Below are 18479 nucleotides of genomic sequence, written 5' to 3'. Positions count from 1 at the left end.
GGTTGGGGTTGGGATCCTTTCCTTCTGAAGATGAGTTCCTAGGTAGACCCAGATACCTATCTTGGCAAGGTACCAACTCGGAAACTTGCTGAGGCTGATGCCTGTCCAGGTGCGGCTGGGGCTCCGGAGCGCTCTACTTCGCCGAGGTGCTCCCTGGGGCCCGGATCACGGCATTTTCCAACTCGCGGACGCAAAAGGAGTACATCGACGCCAAGGCCGCAGAAAAGGGGCTCACAAACCTGACTGTCATCACGGGCGATGTCGCCGACTACGAGTTTGAGCACGGCAAATTCGACCGCGTCGTTTCCGTCGAGGTAAGAAAGGAAAAGACATCGCCTTTACTCCTCAGCAGTGCTGTATCGTTTGTCGCTCCCCAACTCACCCGCCGCTGCCGACAACAGATGTTCGAGCACATGAAGAACTACGAGCTCCTCATGGCCAAGATCTCGCGCGCCCTCAAGCCCGGCGGCAAGTTGTTTGTGCACATCTTTGCCCACAGGGACAGCCCCTACGACTACGAGGAGGGTTGGATGACGACGCACTTCTTCACGGGCGGCACCATGCCGAGCGCCGACCTACTGCTGTACTTCCAGCAGCACCTCAAGATCGAGAGGCAGTGGTGGGTGAACGGTAGCCACTACTCCAGGACTTGCGAGGTGAGTTTGGTCCTTTGGTCTCCGGCCACGCATCGTTCAGAGGGGCTTCGTCTAACACACCCATAGGACTGGCTGGCAAAGATGGTGGCCAACAAAAAGGAGATTTGGCCGCATCTGTGTGAGACATACGGGGAAAAGGACGCGGCAACCTGGTACAACCGGTGGCAGGTCTTCTACATGGCCTGCTCAGAGCTGTTCGCATATGAAGGCGGGGACACATGGGGCGTGGCCCATTACCTGTTCGAGAAGCCCAGTGGTGATTTGTAGCATGTCAGAGAGTAGGCCTGGGTTTCTTCAGGGGCCAGACGCCCGCCTCCGTGATATATACAGTGCCTCTGCAGTCCCCAGCGTATCCCAATCTCTTTGCTGAGACCCAAGGGTGACGTGATTCGATGGGCGGTTGTAGCTGGTCGAGTCGGTGCTGGCCGCGCTCATCCATAGCCCGTCCTCATTGCAGCTCGAAAGAGCATTCAGTGGTCCCACGGATGCTTCCAGCCCAGGAGCACGGGGCCTGCGACAGTCGGACGAGTTAGTAAACGGAACTCGCAGGCTGCAACGAGCGGGTGCTAAGGCGAGGTTTGTCGCGGAGGACGCCTCGGGAACCTCGAAATGGATGACCGTACCGTCCTTCTTTGCCCTGTACATGAGCTATATCGAGGACGTAGATTGTTAGCGTGATTCCACATAGATATAGCCTCATTGGAGGGACATACGAAGAACCACATGCTTGCGCCCAGCGCCGTGCCGACAAATCGGTAGACCGGGGGAGCCCGGTACAAAGCGCCCTTGGGCAATTGCTGAGGGCCAGCCATGGCGGGTTTCGGGTGTTTTGTTCGGTTCTCGAGGCGGTCGGTCGTGCCGGGCGTCGGGGTCGGAGGTCGGAGGTGGGATGGGATGGCGCGGGTAGGTTAGAAGTAGAAGTTGTGGTCGACGCCGCAGGCCCAATTGCTGGTGCGTCGAGGTGGAGACTGCTGCCAGAGGTGGGTTGCTGATAGGTTCTTTGCCTAAATCTCAGGTGGAAGTCCCGGGCGAGTCGCACAGTGCACGCGGTTGAAGTTACCTCTACACAGGGGAAGAGTCAAATTAGCAGCTACCAAGAGCCGGGACTTTGATGTTGCGTGGGGTTTTCTTTCTTTCTTGTAAATATTCTCCACTGTACCCAGAAACACCAGAGTACCTTTGCCCAAATGCTTCCTTGGAGGAGTGAGGCTGGCGAGAACAGCACAGTGCCCAATCAACTTGGGCTGGGCTGCCACTTCCACGGCGCCACAGTCCGCTTGCCATTGGAGCGCGCTAAGATGTCGGGGCAGGCAAGGACAATCGATACATGGATCTGAATAAAATGGAGCGTGCACTACCAGAGCTCCATCCAAGGCGCCTTGGGGATGCGACCAATTCTGTCCCAACCCGCGTTGCCTCACCCGTCTGCCAAAATTTCTCCAAAACCCATGGTATGGCTTTGATTCTTTGGAGAATGTGAATCTGTACAATCTGCTTTCCCATTCTTTTCATTCCCTGCTCGCTTTCTTAATACTATTTCCGCCAGCTCTCTGCGCTTGCTCGCGTTCCAACCTGGAGCATAATCGACAGGGCGCTTTGAGGCTTGTTAGCCACCCCAGTCATTTCTCATCCTTTTCCTGGCCGCATGGGCTCGTGCTGAGCACAAACGCCCTTCCATCCCCGGCATCCAACGACCGCGGACTGAGGAAGGAAGGAGGAACGCCCACGCCGTCTCGATACATTTCTTGTCCCGACATTGCTGTCTCCCATCCGACTACTCGACTCGGGCCACGGCCAAGACAAAGGCCCCCTGACACGCGCGCGACGAGGCAGCGCCCATCATGGGCGCCCCCGCCGAGAGCCGCGACAACGGCGCGCTGACCGCGCCGCCCCTATCGCCACGGTCGTTTGCGATCCAACACGCGCGGCCCAAGTCCAGCTTCACGGGCTGCTCCCGCTACTCAGACTATGAAGTGACCGACAAAGTGGGCGAGGGCACCTTCGGCGAGGTCCACAAGGCCAAGGCTAAGAAGACGGGTGCCATCGTCGCACTGAAAAAGATCATCATGCACAATGAGAAGGATGGGGTGCGTCTCCCCGTGCTCTTTTTCTCCGTCTGTTTTTTTGTCCATTTTTGTTTGCTGTTGCTAACCGCGGTTACTCGGCGCTCAGTTCCCCATCACGGCGCTGCGCGAAATCAAGTTGATGAAACTGCTATCGCACGAGAATGTGCTAAAGCTCGAAGACATGGCAGTGGAGCACCTACCGAGGACCTGTGAGTTTTAATCTCTGGCACCTCCGTATCCGCGACTCTCAAGGCGAAGCCTCCGCTCACAAGTCCTGCTGTCACTCTGTAGCCGACAAACGCAAACGCCCAATAATGCACATGGTATTCCCGTACATGGATCACGATCTCTCGGGCCTCCTCGACAACCCGTCTGTCAGGTTCACCGAGCCGCAGATCAAGTGCTATCTGATGCAGCTTCTCGAGGGGCTGAAGTATCTGCACGAAAATCATATCCTCCACCGTGACATGAAGGCGGCCAACCTTCTCATCAACAACCAGGGAATACTACAGATCGCCGACTTTGGTCTGGCCCGCCATTACGATGGCCCGACGCCCCAGCCAGGCCGCGGAGGAGGCGAGGGCTCGAGAAATTACACTAGTCTTGTGGTTACGCGCTGGTACCGTCCTCCCGAGCTACTGCTGCATCTCAAGTCCTACACGACGGCTATTGACATGTGGGGAGTTGGGTATGTGCTCCATCTTGCTACCCATCATATCGTGCTTTTGCTAATCCCCGGCCCTCAGGTGCGTGTTCGGAGAGATGCTTGTGGGCAAGCCGATCCTCTCTGGCGAGAGTGACGGACACCAGCTTGAGATCATTTGGGATCTTTGTGGTTCACCTACAGATGAGAATATGCCCGGATGGAAGAGCTTGCCCGGAGCGGAGGCCATACAACCAAAGTCACGGCCCGGCAACCTATCGCAACGGTTCCGAGAGTGAGTATTGCATCGATTCCGAAACCTCGACGTTGCGGGCCTGTTTATCTGACATTTCTGCGGCGTAGATACGGAGGCGGTGCGGTTTCCTTGTTGAAGGACCTCCTGAAACTTGACTGGAAATCTCGGGTCAATGCCATGGACGCTCTGAAGCATCCTTACTTTCAGAGCGCTCCCTATCCGGCCAAACCCAGCGACATACCGACTTTCGAGGACAGCCACGAGCTCGACAGGCGGAGATACCACGACCGCCCTCCAAAGGCGCTACCACCTGCCCCTAAGGGCGGCGCGGTAGGTCGCGGTCCCATGGACGGCCCCGGAGATTATAGCCGAAACGGGACAAATGGTGGCAGATATGGTGGCCCTCCGTCGAGGACAAACGGCGACCATGATCGAAGGCAGCCGGGATGGGGGAAGGATAGGAATCTCAACCTACCACCACGGCCGCCTCCGCCGGCGGATTCGCAAAATGGGTGGGATGGTGCAGAACACGCTCCGGCCTACCGAGACAGGGATCGAGACAGGGATAGAGACCGTGACCGAGACCGAGACCGAGATCCACCCAGGAGTAGGGGTGGCGGCGGCGGCGGCGGTGGCGGCGGTGGTCGCGTCGATGTAGACACATACATCCCTAGCTACGGCGGCGGGGGACGCGACGGAGGACGTCGAGACGACAGGCCGCCGCCGCGTGACGATCGAAGGCGCCGCGACGACTGGGATGACCGCAGATACGACAGAGACCGCGGCGGCGGGTACGACGACCGGCCACGAAACAGCAGAACCCGCAGCCGGTCGCCGATCAGGGAACGGGAGCGAGACTGGGACCGAGATCGCGATCGCGAAGTCTACCGGAGATAGGGTCCACCGGCGAGGCGGCGAAGATAGGATCTGGAAGACCTCCTCCCCACGTCCCTGATCGACGAACTGTTCCCGTCACGCCTTCCCCTGCACGCCGGGCGTGGCTGATCGACAGCAAGTCTGACTGCGTCTTTGTTATCTCGTCTTTCTTCACCCCTTTTCCTTTTGGCACTTTTTTTTTCTTCCATACAACATTACACGGCATTGACAGCGATCCTCAAAGGCAACTTGAAGGCGGCGGAGAGAGCGGTCGACACTCGAAGGAGAGCAGTTCTTCATGCTCTGTATTATAGTATTATCACATAGACCAGGTTCCCAGGCCGGCGCGGCGGGTGTGCAAGTCCCTGCGCGGGCTCCTTTTTTCGTCAATAGCCGCCATTGGAAGAGTCATCTTCCTCTTCCTCCAATATAATTGACTGCAGCAACGGCATCCTCCGCATGTGCTCGCTGTGAGGACCTCTACTCTCGATACGATCAATGACCTGCCAGTCGATCTCGGGGAGGCCGAGGCTAGCAAAGTAGTCATCCTCGCGTTCCCCGCGCTTCTTGCCCGCGATGGCGGCGGATGACGACGGCGGGGCCGCCTGCTGCTGAGCGGCAGCCGACGAGGTGGCGGTGCTGGCGGTGCTCCCGCGGCGCGCCAGCTGCGACGCGCTGTCGGCGGCGGGCTCTTCCTTGTCCAGTCTCAGCACCGAGACGGACAAGTCGGAAATGATCTTGACGACAACGCCGGTGATGATGCCAACGAAGGCTGCTGAGCCAAACTGTATTATTTGATCCCATGTTAACATGGAATCCACAGGGTAGGGGATGCGTGGAAAACAAAACGCACGTACGTATATATAAAGAGGCTGCAGCTTGGGCGCCAGCCCGACGAGAAACCAAACCGGCGCCAGCGCATAGGCGACAGTGTAGATGACGGGTGACAGCACGAGGAACAAAACGCGCCAGGCCAGGGAGACGGGGTAGACGGCGAGCGTGATCATGGCGCCCGCGGCGGTGAGAGCATAGCCCAAAACCGTAACCGTCAGGGCGTAGGCGGCGCCGGCGAGGCTGACCACGATGCCGGCGATGGCGACGATGGCCGACGGGATGGCCGACAGCGCCGACAGCACGACCGCGGGTGCTATTTTATCCATCGGGGCTGGAATTTACGATAGGCACCTGTATGTAGGTATGGAGTTGGTGCAATCGGATAAGGGGATATGGTATATCCCGGGCAGTCGCGTGCGCGCGTCACCTTCGGCCGGTATCGTTCGGTCCGGGCTCAGCCGCCAAAAGATGTCGCTCCTGCCTGCAGGTTGCTCGACGTACCACCGTACGGAACCGTGTGACGACGAGGCAGACGATTTGTTGAGCCTCGGCTAAGGGTACGTCGTCCTTTTTGTTCCCTGACCGAGGCGCAAAATCTCCCAGTTTTTGCCAAAAGTTGGCCGCGCAGTGTTGCGCCTTCCCCCGACGTGCGGTGGAGGATACGCAGTTGTGATCAGCCTCCTTGGTGAGCAAATGGAATGCGGAGGTTCCCCAAGGCCGGGGCTGGGGCTGGGGGCAGTTATCGCTGCGAGTGTGTCCCGTTTTGGCTAGTCCGCCGCTGGAGCTCCCATGCCAGGGACAGGCGGGCGCTGGGGTCAACAAAGCACCCAACATGGAGCCCAAGAGCGGCCCATTGCACGTGAACCAAGTTCTTGGCCCGCGTCCTTGTCTACGCATGGAGGAGTTCTCTGCCCATGTCCAACGGGAAGCTCAACCCATGCCCGGGCTGAGGTCTGACGGTGCACAGTGCACACGCGACTCATCGACGCTGCTGCGGGTTTGCGTCACTCTCACATGCGCCAGCGGGCAGACTCGATGGTCGGGAAAACCACGGGCCTCGCGACTTCTCCCGTTGGCAGCTGCCCCACCACGCCACAAAGTCAATCCAGGCTCGCAGCGGGTGGTCCCAGGCGGTTGGCGAATTCAGAACTGTTTTTAGGGGGGTTCAATTGCAGGTTGATGACTGATGGGATTGGCACGTTGAGGCCGTCAGCCTGCCTTGACCGTGTTGACAACAATCACAAGCCAAACAAACTGGAACTGCCTTACATGTAAGTTTGAGTTTCCCTATCCAAACTGGAACCTACCACCAGACCTCAACTTGGGGTCCAGCTGCGTCACCCGCCATCTGCAGGGGCCAACAGACCAGGCTGGAAACAAACTCACTTCGAATGGTTCATAGACAGATTGATTGATTCGGTACCGTTGTTGGCTGTCGACTGCCTGTCCGATTCACCCTTTCCCGCTCGTCTGTTTTAGTCCACCGCCGCAGCAGCACAGGTGAATTGGACGAAGCAAGGCCGCCAAGGACGTGTGGCGGGCCTTCGCCTTTGGCCAGCCGGAATTCAATTTGGTTTCTTGACCTGCATCTCGCCTTGATGCTGGCGCCGTGCGAGCAGCTCCAGCAGCTCCAGCCGTCGCTTTTCCGCCCTTGCCTCGCACGCCTGCGCTCTTTGGCCACCAAACCCGAGCCCATCGGCGACTAGGCTCAGGAAGGGGCAGCCGTTCATTGCGCCTGACTGCTTCCGTCCCTCCAATCAACGGCCCCCGTTTAGTGCCCTCGGTCCTCGTCGCGCTCTTCCCCCTAGCCGGAAAGCGTCCGCCCGCCGGGACCCCCCCTCTTTGCAATCACCGCCCTCCCAACCCGCCCCCACTCACTACCAAAAGAGGACCCCGGGGGGCCTCGCGCACCAGAAAATGGGCAATCAAAGCTCAGCCCAGCGACCGCCTGCGGCATCGGCCCCGTCCTCGTCCGCCTCGGCTGCTGCCTCGACCAACACGTCCAACCCGAGCAGCGAAGCCCCGACGAGGTCCCATTCGAGGCGCGATTCCAAGCATCCCATTCCCGTCCACAGCCAGCGCGTCGTCGTCCCGCCCGAGCCGTCGCTAGCCCAGGCCCAAGGCTCCACCACGCCTGCCGCTCGCGCCCTCCACAAGCCGTCGCAATCCCAATCCTCCCTCCCGCCACAGCCCATCGCCGTCCCGTCGCCGTCCTCGAGCCTGTCGCGCACCCCCGAGCCCTCGGCGGCGTCCAGGCCCGCTCAACAGCCCCCGCTACAGCCCGCGCCTGCCGCCACCGTCGCCGCCTTCTTGGACGAACCGACCAGGCCCGTCGCGGTGCCCATACCGTCGCAGAACAACCACCACCATCATCGGTCACTGCCGTCCGAATCACCAGGCGACACAGGCAAGAGAGGAGCTGGCAGTCTAGAGACCCCTGACACGGCGTCCGTGATGATGGCGACAAGCAGCATTCAGGACATATCGTACCTGACCCGTCCACCTAGGCTACCACTGCCCATCGAGGAGGAGATCCACACGCCCGGCTCTCCCATAATCTCAGCCGATGACATCCCCCTGGGCTCCCCGGTCGGTAATGTCGATGCGCTCGACTCGGACGAGACACTCAACCGCAAGTCATCGGCCCTCAGCGCCAACACTTTCATGGAGGATGAGCCCGAGGATGAGCTCAGGGTCGACAAGACGAGGCCAACGGTGCCCTTCACTCTCGAGTGGCCCGGCGGCGGCGACAAGATTTACGTCACCGGCACCATCTTCCAGTGGAACCGCAAGCATCGGCTCTATCCAGTGTGAGTACAGAACTGCTGCTGCCCCACCCACCGGTAAGCATAGCCTCGCTGACCTATATGGGCGCATCGCCTGACAGTGAGGGCAAGCCAGGAGTGTTCGCCGCGACCATGAACATCTTGCCGGGAACACACCATGTCAGGTTCCTCGTCGATGGCCAGATGCAGACGTCGCCAGACCTGCCTACCACGGTTGACTTTGGAAACAATCTTGTCAACTACATCGAAGTAAAAGCGGTCGATGCTACTGCCGGGGCGCCAAGTGCGGATGCGGCCGAGAAGAAGGGGTCTCAGCAAGACTTCTCAGCTTCAAGAGGTGGCTCCCTGATCGACGAGAAGACGATCAGATACAAGGAGGTCGACCCGATAGAGAGTTTCGAGTACGACATCCCCCAGTACCTCATCGACTTTGACCAGCCCGAAGAGTCAGAGCCGTACCATCGCTCTGTCAACGCCATCGAGAAGCTACCCACGCCGCCAAGCCTCCCGGGCTTCCTCGGCAAGCCCATCTTGAACGCCGCCGTTCTGATCAAGGACGACAACAGCGTACTCAACATGCCGAACCACACGGTTCTGAACCACCTGGCGACGAGTAGCATTAAGAATAACATTCTCGCCGTTTCCGCCACCACCAGGTACAAGAGCAAGGTGAGTTTATGACATCAGGAGACGGTGATATGAGGCGTGTGCAGGACTGACCCCTGGCCCACCTCAACAGTATGTGACGACTATCGTCTACAAGCCGACATCGACAGACGGTTGAAAGCCAAACTCACCTCTTCCCTGATGTTCAACCAATCTTGCTGTCCGGCCAGCCACCGACCGGCCTGTCCATGGCTGAATCCTGTGTCTGGGCGTCCGTTTGACCCCGGTATGGGTGGGCGCTCTCAGTGCTCTTGCAGCCCTTCCGAGTGGGCGAAACATAGCTTTTGCTAGGTGTAATATTCCTTGTGTATACAGGTCGCCATTGACACTCGGGTGTCTGGGGCCTGGATACTCTGCAGCCTTTCCTTTTCTATCATGAGCGAGGAGGACTCGGAAGCGCCCACCGCTGTTCCATGACGTGAAGCTAATAATATGGCCTGTAACGAGCCTGGGCCGAAGCGATGAGTTTACGGAGGTATGCGGTGATTTATGACGGCTCAGGTACTTGGCGGGTGTTCTGGTATCTAAGCACGGACTCGGGTATGGCTGGCATCTAGACCACCGGCATGACGAGACGGTAAGATGGCGGTAACACTGGGAAATAAAAACCGCTGCACGGCTTAAATCGAGATGGGAGGCCAACAATGCTTTTGCGCTTTGGTAACATCATTTTTGGGGAGGTCGCTGTGTGAAGGGAAAGGATGCAGAGTAGTTGTTTGTCTGCTGGCAATAGATATTCCATCATATTTCTTGCATCATATCCAGTTCCAGTGTGCTTTTCTTGTTTCTAATGTCCTTCCTTCCTCCTGTCCTATGTTCTTCTTTTCTTCTCGTCTCCACCCCTATTTCGTTATCAAGCGTCGCCCTTTCTCGCTGGAGTAGAACGTCAATGCGATGAGAAGGTCATCTGGCTTGTATCACACGAGATAGAATCCGCAAACGATCAGACAGGATATTTCTTATGCTGCTCCATCAACTGCTATTATTACACTAGGTAGGAGACGCCGATTGCGCGCCGTACCCTCCACGGGCCCAAAATGGGGCGGATGTGAGAAGCAAAGAGCACAAACATGTACGCCGTCCATCGGTCAGCTCCATCAGTCAACTCAGTCCCTCCACTTGACGTGGACCTCGTCGGTCCTGAAGCGCTGGGTGCACGTGCTGTCGGCCAGGGCCGTCTCGAAGCCGGTGGCGTGGGCGAGCAGGCCGGCGTGGGCGATCATGATGCCGTTGTCGATGCAGAAGCGCTCGTCGGTGGCGTAGACGCTGCCGCCGCGGTCGCGGGCCATGGCGCCCATCATCTGCTGCAGGCGCTCGTTTGAGCCGACGCCGCCGACGATCAGGACCTGCCGGCTCCCGACGTGGGCCATGGCGCGCTCCGTGATCTCGACCAGCATGGCGAAGACGGTCTCCTGCAGGGTGAAGCAGAGATCCTCGGGGGTTATGATTGTGGTGGAGTCTTGGGGAGAATGAGGTGTTTGCTGCTGCTGCTGCTGCTGTTTAAACATTTGCGCCGCCAGCTCGTCGGCGCGCGTCAGGATGCCCGAGAAGGAGCAGTCCATGCCCTTGACGGCGTATGGCAGATCCAACAGGACCTTTCCCTTCTTGGCCAGCTGCTCGATGTTGTAGCCGGGCGCGGGGTCGTTGCTGATGCGCAGGGTGCGGGCGAAGCGGTCGAGGCAGTTGCCGACGGCGATGTCGAGCGTCTCGCCAAAGATGCGGTACCGCTGCTCGGCGTAGGCGATGACCTGGGTGTTGCCGCCGCTGACGTACAGGACCACGGGGTCGTCGGCGCCCGTGATGGCGCGGCCCATCTCGATGTGGCCCACGCAGTGGTTGACCCCGACCAGAGGCTTCCCCCAGAGCAGGGCCAGGGTGCGGGCCCCGACGGCCACCGACGTGAGCGGGGCCCCCATCCCGGGCCCCTGGGTGAAGCAGACGCAGTCGAGGTCGTCGGGGCGGACGCCGGCGTCGCGCAGGGCGCGCAGGGCCACGCGCGCGAAGAAGGCGCGGTGGTGCGCCGCCGTGTCCTTGGGCAGGAAGCCCGTGCCAGGAGGCGACACGAAGGTGTCGCGCACGTTGGAGAGCACCACGGCGGGGCCCGGGCCGTCGTCCTCGTGCGCGATGACGCCGATGCCGAGCTTGTTGGCGCTGCCCTCGCACCCGAGCGCGATGCGCCGGCGCCGCGGGGTTGCGGCTGCTGGACTGTCTGCGGCCATGGCCTTTTTTTTCTTTTTTTTCTTTTATGGTTTTGTGTGGTTTTTTAGGGGGTCTATGAGGGAGTTTATATCCTTGTCCTGTCCCGTCTGCCGTCCCCTATCCCCGGTGCCTGCGCAGGAGGTTCACTCCCCTCGGCGCGTGCGGTGCAGCAGATGTTGGGGGGCTGCCGGTGATGCATGTATCATGCAGCAGAATCTCCTCTTTTAGTGCGGGGCTGCTCCGAGAGAGAAGAAAAAAGCAACTGCGCCGAGTTTCCGGAGGCGGTTCAGAGAACAAAGCGGCGCGCCTGCCCGTTGGCTGCCTATGTGCGTCGGGCGCACACCATACAGTATTTCAGAGTATGCACCGCTAGACGTACCCCTTGGCGGCAGGTGACGCAGGCACAAGATATGCTTTCCCGACGGGTCCACGTATGCGGCGCCGGAAAAGTGGGAGTAAGTATCGAAACAAAACCAAGGCTAAAACCACGGCGCTTTGGAAACTACAGCCTTGCCAGGAGAGCTTGAGTCCGGTCCGGAGAAGCAGCTGCGCAGACAGCCGGACGAGAACAATGGATAACTATTTCAGCGCGAGAGGGCACTACTCAACAAGCCCGTCGTTGTTGGTTGATACTGCATCGGCCATGTGAGGGGCCTTCAAGGGTGTGGTTTTTTTACGTCACACTTCTCTTTAGACCCTTGCTAGCCCACTTCTGACGACTGCGGATGGGCAGGCGGGCCAGTGAGGGCTTCGTCAAAGAAGAAAAAAAGCCAATCAAGGCGAGAAAAAATTCCCAGGAAAGGGCAGGGTGGAAAAAAAAAAGACCTCGATACCAGCGGCATGGGGATTTTGAGTTCCCACAGCTCTGGCGCAGAGTATGGCGTCTAGGTACTGTACTCGTCTGCTGCTGCCCGCTTGCTGCTGCTGCCCTGTGATGGCCCGTGCAGGGGAGCCCGCCGGGAGTGGGGGCTAAGAAACAAGCGCCCGCAGGCAGATCGATTGGTGCGTTGTGTGCGCTGGTTAGGTTGTGTGAGATCGGAGCAAGGGCCCAGCTCTCTCACTTCTCTCTTTTGGGACGGGACGGCGCTCTCTCCGCACCACCACCAACCACCACCAACCAGACCAGAGCAAGGCGACACCTGACCACGGCCCGGCCACACAGCCAAACAAACCCCCTCCCGGACTGCTCTGACGCCCGCGACCTGGAGAATATCTCTTCGTTTTTTACAGAGGCACATCCTGCTCCCTCCCTCCCCGCCGCACAGCGCATGCAATCTCGTCGCTTCCTCTCTCCACGCAGCCCTAGCGCTAAGCCCCTCCCAGCTTCCTCGGGCAGGAGGACGGCTTACCTGCCACCAGCAAGGCGGTCGCGAAGCCCTCTTCCGGCTTACGGAACCGGCCTTCCGCCCACCCAACTTTCTTCCGGGCCGCCACCAAGATGCGGGCAAAAAACAACCTTGCGTCTGCTCGTCTCATAAGGTGAGTCTACCTGCCCTGCTGGCACCCATCCTGTTACGCGCGCTCTCCATATCCGAGTCGTCCGCTTGCGTCCGTCATCGTGGGACGCGCCAGCTTCTCCCGGGCACGACCGACTGCCTCCCGTTCCTCCCCCAGCCTCATGCTCGCAAGCGTGAGCGGACGTCACTGGCGCCAAGTGGACCTACGTATTGCGTGCAACAGTTGGCGGGCAAGAGGGTCTGCGACATTTGTCTATTTCCAAAAGTTTTTGCTGCCTCGTGAGCATCAGCACGCAAAACGTAATGCTGACCGTCGGTCCTTCACTCCACACAGCCCTCCTGAAGACTTCGACTTTGCAGTCTGAAAAAAATGTACAAGCTCCGCGACGAATATATACAGGCCGCAAGCGAGGAGGAAGAATAAATTGAGACAAAGAAGAAGAAAACGAAAGACAAGAGCCGCCGGCCGACAGACCCCAACGCCACAGAAACCCAAGATGTTCTGTTATCCGCCCACCCGCCAAACACAACGCAAGGGGTATACAAGTCGGAGAAAGCAGAGTCGAAAAATCGGAGAAGAGGACGATGGCCCAACGACCAGGCATGCATCGAGCACCTCATCATGAGGCGCCTGCTTGCTGCTGGTGGTGGTGCTGTTGCTGTTGCTGAGCAGCAGTAGCAAGAACGCTCGCGAGTGGCGGTGGAAGGACTTGCCGGGTTGCCGCTTGTGCCCCGTTAGCCACAACACCGTTCTGCGCCTCGCCACGCCGGTTAAGCGTGCCTGGGGTGCCGAACGGAATGCTGGCCCGGAACTTCAGCGCCCGAAGGTCGTACGGGTCAACCTCGCACACAAGCTCGTCGTCCCCACTGTCGTCATCATACTTCCACCGGTCCGAGCCCCCGGCTGAAGGATCTGGCCGAGGCTTATTAATCTCTCGCCTATCAATCCACAACCTGTTCAACCGGCCTATGCGACGGCGGTACTCCTTTGGTGCCGGGCAGTACTCCTCATCATCCTCGGCCAGTCCCTGAAAGCGAACAAGTGGCCCTGGCCCGGAGACAGGCTCCGACTGATCCAAGTCCATGGGCGTTGGTTCTTCCAGACCCTCGGCCGACGCCGAGTTAGGCGGCGTCATGAGGTACTGGATCTTCACGGGGCGATATTTGGGCTGCTTCTGGCTCTCAAGAGGCTCCAGCGCGTCACGGGTGAGATCAATATGGTTGAGATTCCACTTCCGGTGGTTCTCGATCTTGTTCTCGATGTCGAGTCGCATCTCGGCCTCCTTCTCCAACAGCTGATCAGACAGCTGGACGAGATCATTGTCGGCAGTCGAGGACGAAGGCCGCCCGTCGGGCCCTGGCCGTGGCGGCACACGCAAAGCACCGACCACAGGTCGCTGGGCCGAAGGGGGCTCGGCTGGTGGTTGCTTCTTCTTCTGAGGCTGTAGCACGTGGAACTGGTCAGTCATGCCACGCAGCCAGCAGCCTGCATCGCCCTAGCCCGCAAGGAGGCCAGCGCTACAGAGCGGGGGCACACATACCTTTGTGTTATAAAGATCCTCATCATCCGTCTTGATGTTAAGATGGATCTTCAGGGCCCTGAGCTTTGCTCGTTGTTCGAACACGGCCCGGTCCACATGCAGCATGTCACGCTTCATGAGCTCGCGGCGGTGGGCCTGTTGCACAAGCTCACGTCCCTCCTCGAGTTCACGGCGCAGACGCTTGAGCTTGTCTGCGCTCTGCACGTCTCGTGCCCTGGTCTTACGAGTCTGGCGGACCTCCCTTCGCCTGAAGCAGACGAACGGATCCCCCTCATCGGTCTCCTGATGAGTCTCGAACTTGAGGCTGGCGTGCAGCGGCCCCTTTTTGGCCTGGCGCTGCTGTTTCCAGTACTCATAGAGAGCCTTGGCATGGGTCATGAGCTTTGGGGAATCCAGCTCGTTCAGACCCGGCACCATCTGGTCGTACGGGATGACGGTATGGTCAACCGAGGCATATGGAGCCTGGATCGAAGCCGTGTCCTCGTACACCTCCATTATCCTCTCAAAGTCATCCTCGGACAGCTGCGATTGCGCAGCCCGGTCCTGGTTGTACTTTTTGAGGAACACCTCATCATCCTCGGTCATGTCATACTGACAGCCTATACATTCTTCCACTGTCTGCGAGAAGCGGATGAAGTGTGTGGGCTCGTTGAACTTGACCGGATATAACTCGTTATAGTTTATCTTGCTCTCCTGGGGCGGCGGCACGGGGATCTCCTTGTCCGCCGCGGTGCCCGAGGTTTGCAGGACTGCTTGCAGATGGTATTCCTAGGTGTGTTTATAACCTGTCAGTAAAGGATAACATGGTAGGCATAAGGTTTGTTGTTTCTTGCTGTTGTGCATGCATAGTTGTGACTTGTAATGTCTCCTTGGCAGTGCCATGTCATGAAGGGGCGTGTCGGTGGGTCACGTGACAAAACGCGCGACACGTGGTCACATGACATATGGCGACGGTGACGGGAAAAAAACAAAACTCACATTTTCCTCAGCGGACTCGACGCCCGTGGAGATCTGCTCGTTTTTGAGGGACTCATACTCGTTCTGGTCGATTTCCGAGTAGAGAACAACGGGCAGAAGAGTCTTCACGTTAAGCTTTTTGTAGCGGACTTTACGTGTCGCCATGGTGGCAGCCTTGGGGGGCGAAAAGGCCGAAACCTTGCGGAAAACCCGCGCTGAAAAAAAGTCAGGACATAAACCAAGGCATGCGACAAAGGGCCGTCGACTTTTTTTGATGATAGATGGCTCTTTTGGATGGGTTTCGATGCTGGGAGTTGCGGCTGCTGGTCGGGCGACGTTGATATGTTTGGGCGGAAAATTCTGCTCTCGCACAGCGCAGTTGGCTGCAAACCCACTTTTTTGCGGTAACCGAGAATGGCCCGCCAGCAATTGCCCCTCCTCCAGGCGGACTCCAATATCAAAACACTGGAGGCTCCACTGCCAGCCAGCCAGCCCACCCACTGAGCCGACCGCTATCTTCAATGCTGGCCACCGCCTGAGGCCTGGACCGCCCTCGCCTGCATTCAAAGGCTCATTGATCTCGACGCCGCCAGCCATCAGGACACCATCACAGGCGCCCCCAAGTCACGCACATCGAGGCACGCAATCAGCACCGCCACTTTGGTTTTCGCCACTACAATTGACCAAGTGACTAGATACAATAAATACATGCAGAAAATCCAAAAGCGGAATGTTTCTTTGTTTCGCATATTTGCATAGAGTCATGAGACCTGCACTGAAGCATCAAGGCGGTGATCAATGTAATGGAATGGAGCGCAGGCGAGCCAGAGCGTCAGACTGTTGTGTTGCATTGATTGCCTTGTCGATGTATGGTTACGTGTCGTATCCATCTCACTCACTGTGAGCCACACCAACAACCCACTCACTCCAGCACCAGCCACTGTTGGTGTCACGTGCGCAGCCCCGCCTTCGCTGCCCCTCCCCCTTTCTTGCCGCCAGGGCAGCCTGACAGGAACGCAGGACATGGAAGCGGGACTTTGAAGTCATCTCAGCCTTATCTCGACCAGCCAACCACACTCAACTCGGCTGCACCGCTCCGCGCGCCCAACGCCCTGCCCTCGAGCCCTCCTCACGAGTCCTTCCCACGAACCCTCCCAACGCCCATCGGCCCGGCTCGTCTAGCTATCGCTCGCTGATATCCCACGCCTTCATTCCTGCGACTGCATGATTATTCCACCTCGAGTACCGAACCACCTTCGCGCCGTGACCCTTGGTTCTTTTCCGGCCCTTGCCCTCGTCCTCCGTCTTCCGTCGCATCGAGCCCGCGCAAATCCTACACACAACCGGAACCATGGGCAATACAACTTCCTCGGTCCTGGACAACATTGTCCAGGGCTCCAACTGTCGGTTGCTCTGCCTGTCACCCGACTTTTAAGCGCGTCGTCTTTTTTGCACCCACCGGGCTAGACTGACAGTGAATTGGGAACTCGCGCAGTTGATCGGGAGGAGGTGGACAGACTCAGGAAGAGATTCATGAAGCTCGACAAGGCATGTCTTTGACTAGGAAGACTGGCGGTGACAAGGAATACAAGGGACCTTTCCCAAGAGAGCTCACGAGGCTGACCGACGGTTTGCGGCCCGCGCCGTGTCTGCAGGATAACTCGGGCACGATTGAACGCGACGAGTTCCTCAGCCTACCCCAGATTTCGTCGAACCCTCTAGCGACAAGGTACTATCCATCGCGTCGCATTACCTAACCGCTGTGCCAGACCACACATCCTGGACAATCGGACACTGACCATCACTGCGCTGTCGCAACAGGATGATTGCCATCTTCGACGAGGACGGCGGCGGCGACGTCGACTTCCAGGAGTTCGTCTCCGGGCTCTCGGCCTTCTCGAGCAAGGGCAACAAGGAACAAAAGCTCCGGTTCGCCTTCAAGGTGTACGACATCGACCGCGACGGCTACATTAGCAATGGTGAGCTCTTCATCGTGCTCAAGATGATGGTTGGGTCCAATCTCAAGGACCAGCAGCTGCAGCAGATTGTCGACAAGACCATCATGGAGGCCGACCTGGACAAGGACGGCAAGATTAGCTTCGAGGAGTTCACCAAGATGGTCGAGAACACAGACGTGAGCATAAGCATGACGCTAGGTCCGTTAAACCCCGTTTCTAGTCGCGATCCCCCTTTACTGTATAACTCCAATGGCAGCTTTGGTCTCCCCCCCACACGCAGAACGCTCACTAACAAGTCGCTTCTTTGCTCTAGACCAATTCTAAATGGCTTTTTTTTTTTTGTTATATCGCATTACCTTCCATGTCCTGGTTAATACCCTATCCAGAAGAGATGCCAATGAGTCAACAGGAGATCCAAAAGAAAGGCTTTAGAAACGCGAGGCATGAGGGCGCCTATGACTGACTGACTATTTCGATCTGAGATACCCAAACCATCATGAATCTGATGATGTTTGATGATCTGCTACCCCTGCCACCCAGTTTCTCTTGATGCCCGACTCGGCTACGCAGCAGTGGCCGGTGTCGGATATGAGCGCTGTGCATACCGCCGTGAATCCAAGCGCCACATTCTGAATGCAAAGTGGTGTCTTGTGGGCAAGGGACGAAAAGAAAGAAAAGCTACCTCCCTCCTTTCGAGCTCTGCGGGGGCTCCTTCGGCTATCGATGGCCTTTGTCGAAGCTGGATCTTGCTCCGGGTAACGGCAAGGTCTCCCGAGTGCCTAGGCAGGGCATGGACCCGGTCCCTTCCGGTGCTGTCCTTGCCGTCCAGTCATCATGTGTGTCAGCCGGGGCGAGATCTTGTGCACCCATAATGACTGATTCATCGGTTCCAAGTTCCTAATCATGGACGGGAGAGCGCAGCAAGCCGGTGTAGATGAAGTGACTAGAAGGATGAGAAGAAGATGGAGCAGAAAGAATGATCGAGACACGGGAGGCTATGACAACAACCTTCCAGACTAGAACCCAGAGAGCAAACGCCAACCACGAAACGACCCGGATCCTATATCAACACGGCCATGGCATAATACCTCCATGCCACCTCCCGCCCCTTGGCGTGCAAACAACAAACCCTAGCCAAGAACACAGCGGCGCAAAAGCTCCAGGAGCTAGTTAGTCTCGGTAGCTTAGAGCTCGGGAGCGAAGAAAGATGGAGAGGGGAGAGAAGGGAGCTTGGTCGTTTGCTGCCACTCCCGGCTCAACGAGCGAACCGGGGATGGTCCTCGCAGTGGTGCACGTACTCCCTCCCCGCCGCCGTCTATGCCGCCGCCTCTTCCCGCACCTACGCCCACACGAAAGCGGCTGAGAATCCCCACGACCTGCGCGCGGGGCAAGCTGTGCTGCCTCCTTGGGAGAGCGTTTGAGATGACCGTGACATTTCTCACGTCTACCATGTCGCGTTTGGGGAAGCCAAACTTTTGACATTTTATCCGAAAGCCAAGTCATCAGAAATCTGTTTGTGCGCCTAACCCGCAGGCTTTGGCGAGAGAGCACATCATGTATTCTCGGCATCCCCGGTTTCGGGGG

At 58.3% G+C, this 18479-nt stretch overlaps 8 protein-coding genes across 8 annotated transcripts in view; 4 read left to right on the top strand and 4 right to left on the bottom strand.

The window, feature by feature from the left end:
- Window positions 1-994, top strand: part of GGTG_06169 (cyclopropane-fatty-acyl-phospholipid synthase) — a 2324-nt gene extending 1330 nt beyond the window's left edge. Inside the window, exons 3-5 of the mRNA XM_009223983.1 lie at window positions 110-314; window positions 402-656; window positions 723-994. Coding sequence (XP_009222247.1) covers window positions 110-314; window positions 402-656; window positions 723-923 — 661 coding nt within the window. The 3' untranslated portion in view covers window positions 924-994. The remainder of the gene's footprint in view (window positions 1-109; window positions 315-401; window positions 657-722) is intronic.
- Window positions 995-1126: 132 nt separating this feature from the next.
- GGTG_06168 (hypothetical protein) lies at window positions 1127-1468 on the bottom strand (the record flags this gene model as incomplete). The annotated part of the gene is made up of 3 exons (XM_009223982.1): window positions 1127-1167; window positions 1280-1304; window positions 1370-1468. The coding sequence occupies 3 exons, from the start codon at window positions 1466-1468 to the stop codon at window positions 1127-1129; spliced, it is 165 nt and encodes a 54-aa protein (XP_009222246.1).
- Window positions 1469-2000: 532 nt separating this feature from the next.
- GGTG_06167 (CMGC/CDK protein kinase) lies at window positions 2001-4956 on the top strand. The gene is made up of 5 exons (XM_009223981.1): window positions 2001-2743; window positions 2829-2931; window positions 3014-3410; window positions 3469-3660; window positions 3729-4956. The coding sequence occupies exons 1-5, from the start codon at window positions 2498-2500 to the stop codon at window positions 4516-4518; spliced, it is 1728 nt and encodes a 575-aa protein (XP_009222245.1). The 5' UTR covers window positions 2001-2497; the 3' UTR covers window positions 4519-4956.
- Window positions 4712-6217, bottom strand: GGTG_06166 (hypothetical protein). The gene is made up of 2 exons (XM_009223980.1): window positions 5355-6217; window positions 4712-5282 (listed from the first exon to the last, which is right to left on the bottom strand). Exons 1-2 carry the CDS (start codon window positions 5655-5657, stop codon window positions 4884-4886), a joined length of 702 nt encoding a protein of 233 aa, XP_009222244.1. The 5' UTR covers window positions 5658-6217; the 3' UTR covers window positions 4712-4883.
- Window positions 6218-6450: 233 nt separating this feature from the next.
- Window positions 6451-9492, top strand: GGTG_06165 (hypothetical protein). Its single transcript, XM_009223979.1, has 3 exons — window positions 6451-8141; window positions 8219-8786; window positions 8857-9492. Exons 1-3 carry the CDS (start codon window positions 7249-7251, stop codon window positions 8899-8901), a joined length of 1506 nt encoding a protein of 501 aa, XP_009222243.1. The 5' UTR covers window positions 6451-7248; the 3' UTR covers window positions 8902-9492.
- Window positions 9435-11780, bottom strand: GGTG_06164 (glycoprotein endopeptidase kae-1). Its single transcript, XM_009223978.1, has one exon. It carries the CDS (start codon window positions 11000-11002, stop codon window positions 9890-9892), a length of 1113 nt encoding a protein of 370 aa, XP_009222242.1. The 5' UTR covers window positions 11003-11780; the 3' UTR covers window positions 9435-9889.
- An 830-nt stretch (window positions 11781-12610) lies between these two features.
- On the bottom strand, window positions 12611-15320 carry GGTG_06163 (hypothetical protein). Its single transcript, XM_009223977.1, has 3 exons — window positions 14959-15320; window positions 13981-14748; window positions 12611-13881 (listed from the first exon to the last, which is right to left on the bottom strand). Exons 1-3 carry the CDS (start codon window positions 15100-15102, stop codon window positions 13060-13062), a joined length of 1734 nt encoding a protein of 577 aa, XP_009222241.1. The 5' UTR covers window positions 15103-15320; the 3' UTR covers window positions 12611-13059.
- Window positions 15321-15785: 465 nt separating this feature from the next.
- On the top strand, window positions 15786-18467 carry GGTG_06162 (calcineurin subunit B). Its single transcript, XM_009223976.1, has 6 exons — window positions 15786-15837; window positions 15958-16340; window positions 16433-16485; window positions 16593-16666; window positions 16759-17093; window positions 17209-18467. The coding sequence occupies exons 2-6, from the start codon at window positions 16289-16291 to the stop codon at window positions 17217-17219; spliced, it is 525 nt and encodes a 174-aa protein (XP_009222240.1). The 5' UTR covers window positions 15786-15837; window positions 15958-16288; the 3' UTR covers window positions 17220-18467.
- Window positions 18468-18479: the final 12 nt, after the last annotated feature.

Source organism: Gaeumannomyces tritici, assembly GCF_000145635.1.
Source record: "Gaeumannomyces tritici R3-111a-1 unplaced genomic scaffold supercont2.3, whole genome shotgun sequence".
Classification (NCBI taxonomy): Eukaryota; Fungi; Ascomycota; class Sordariomycetes; order Magnaporthales; family Magnaporthaceae; genus Gaeumannomyces; species Gaeumannomyces tritici.
Note: the sequence above shows the minus strand (reverse complement) of the source record. Positions and strands in the feature narration are given on the sequence as shown.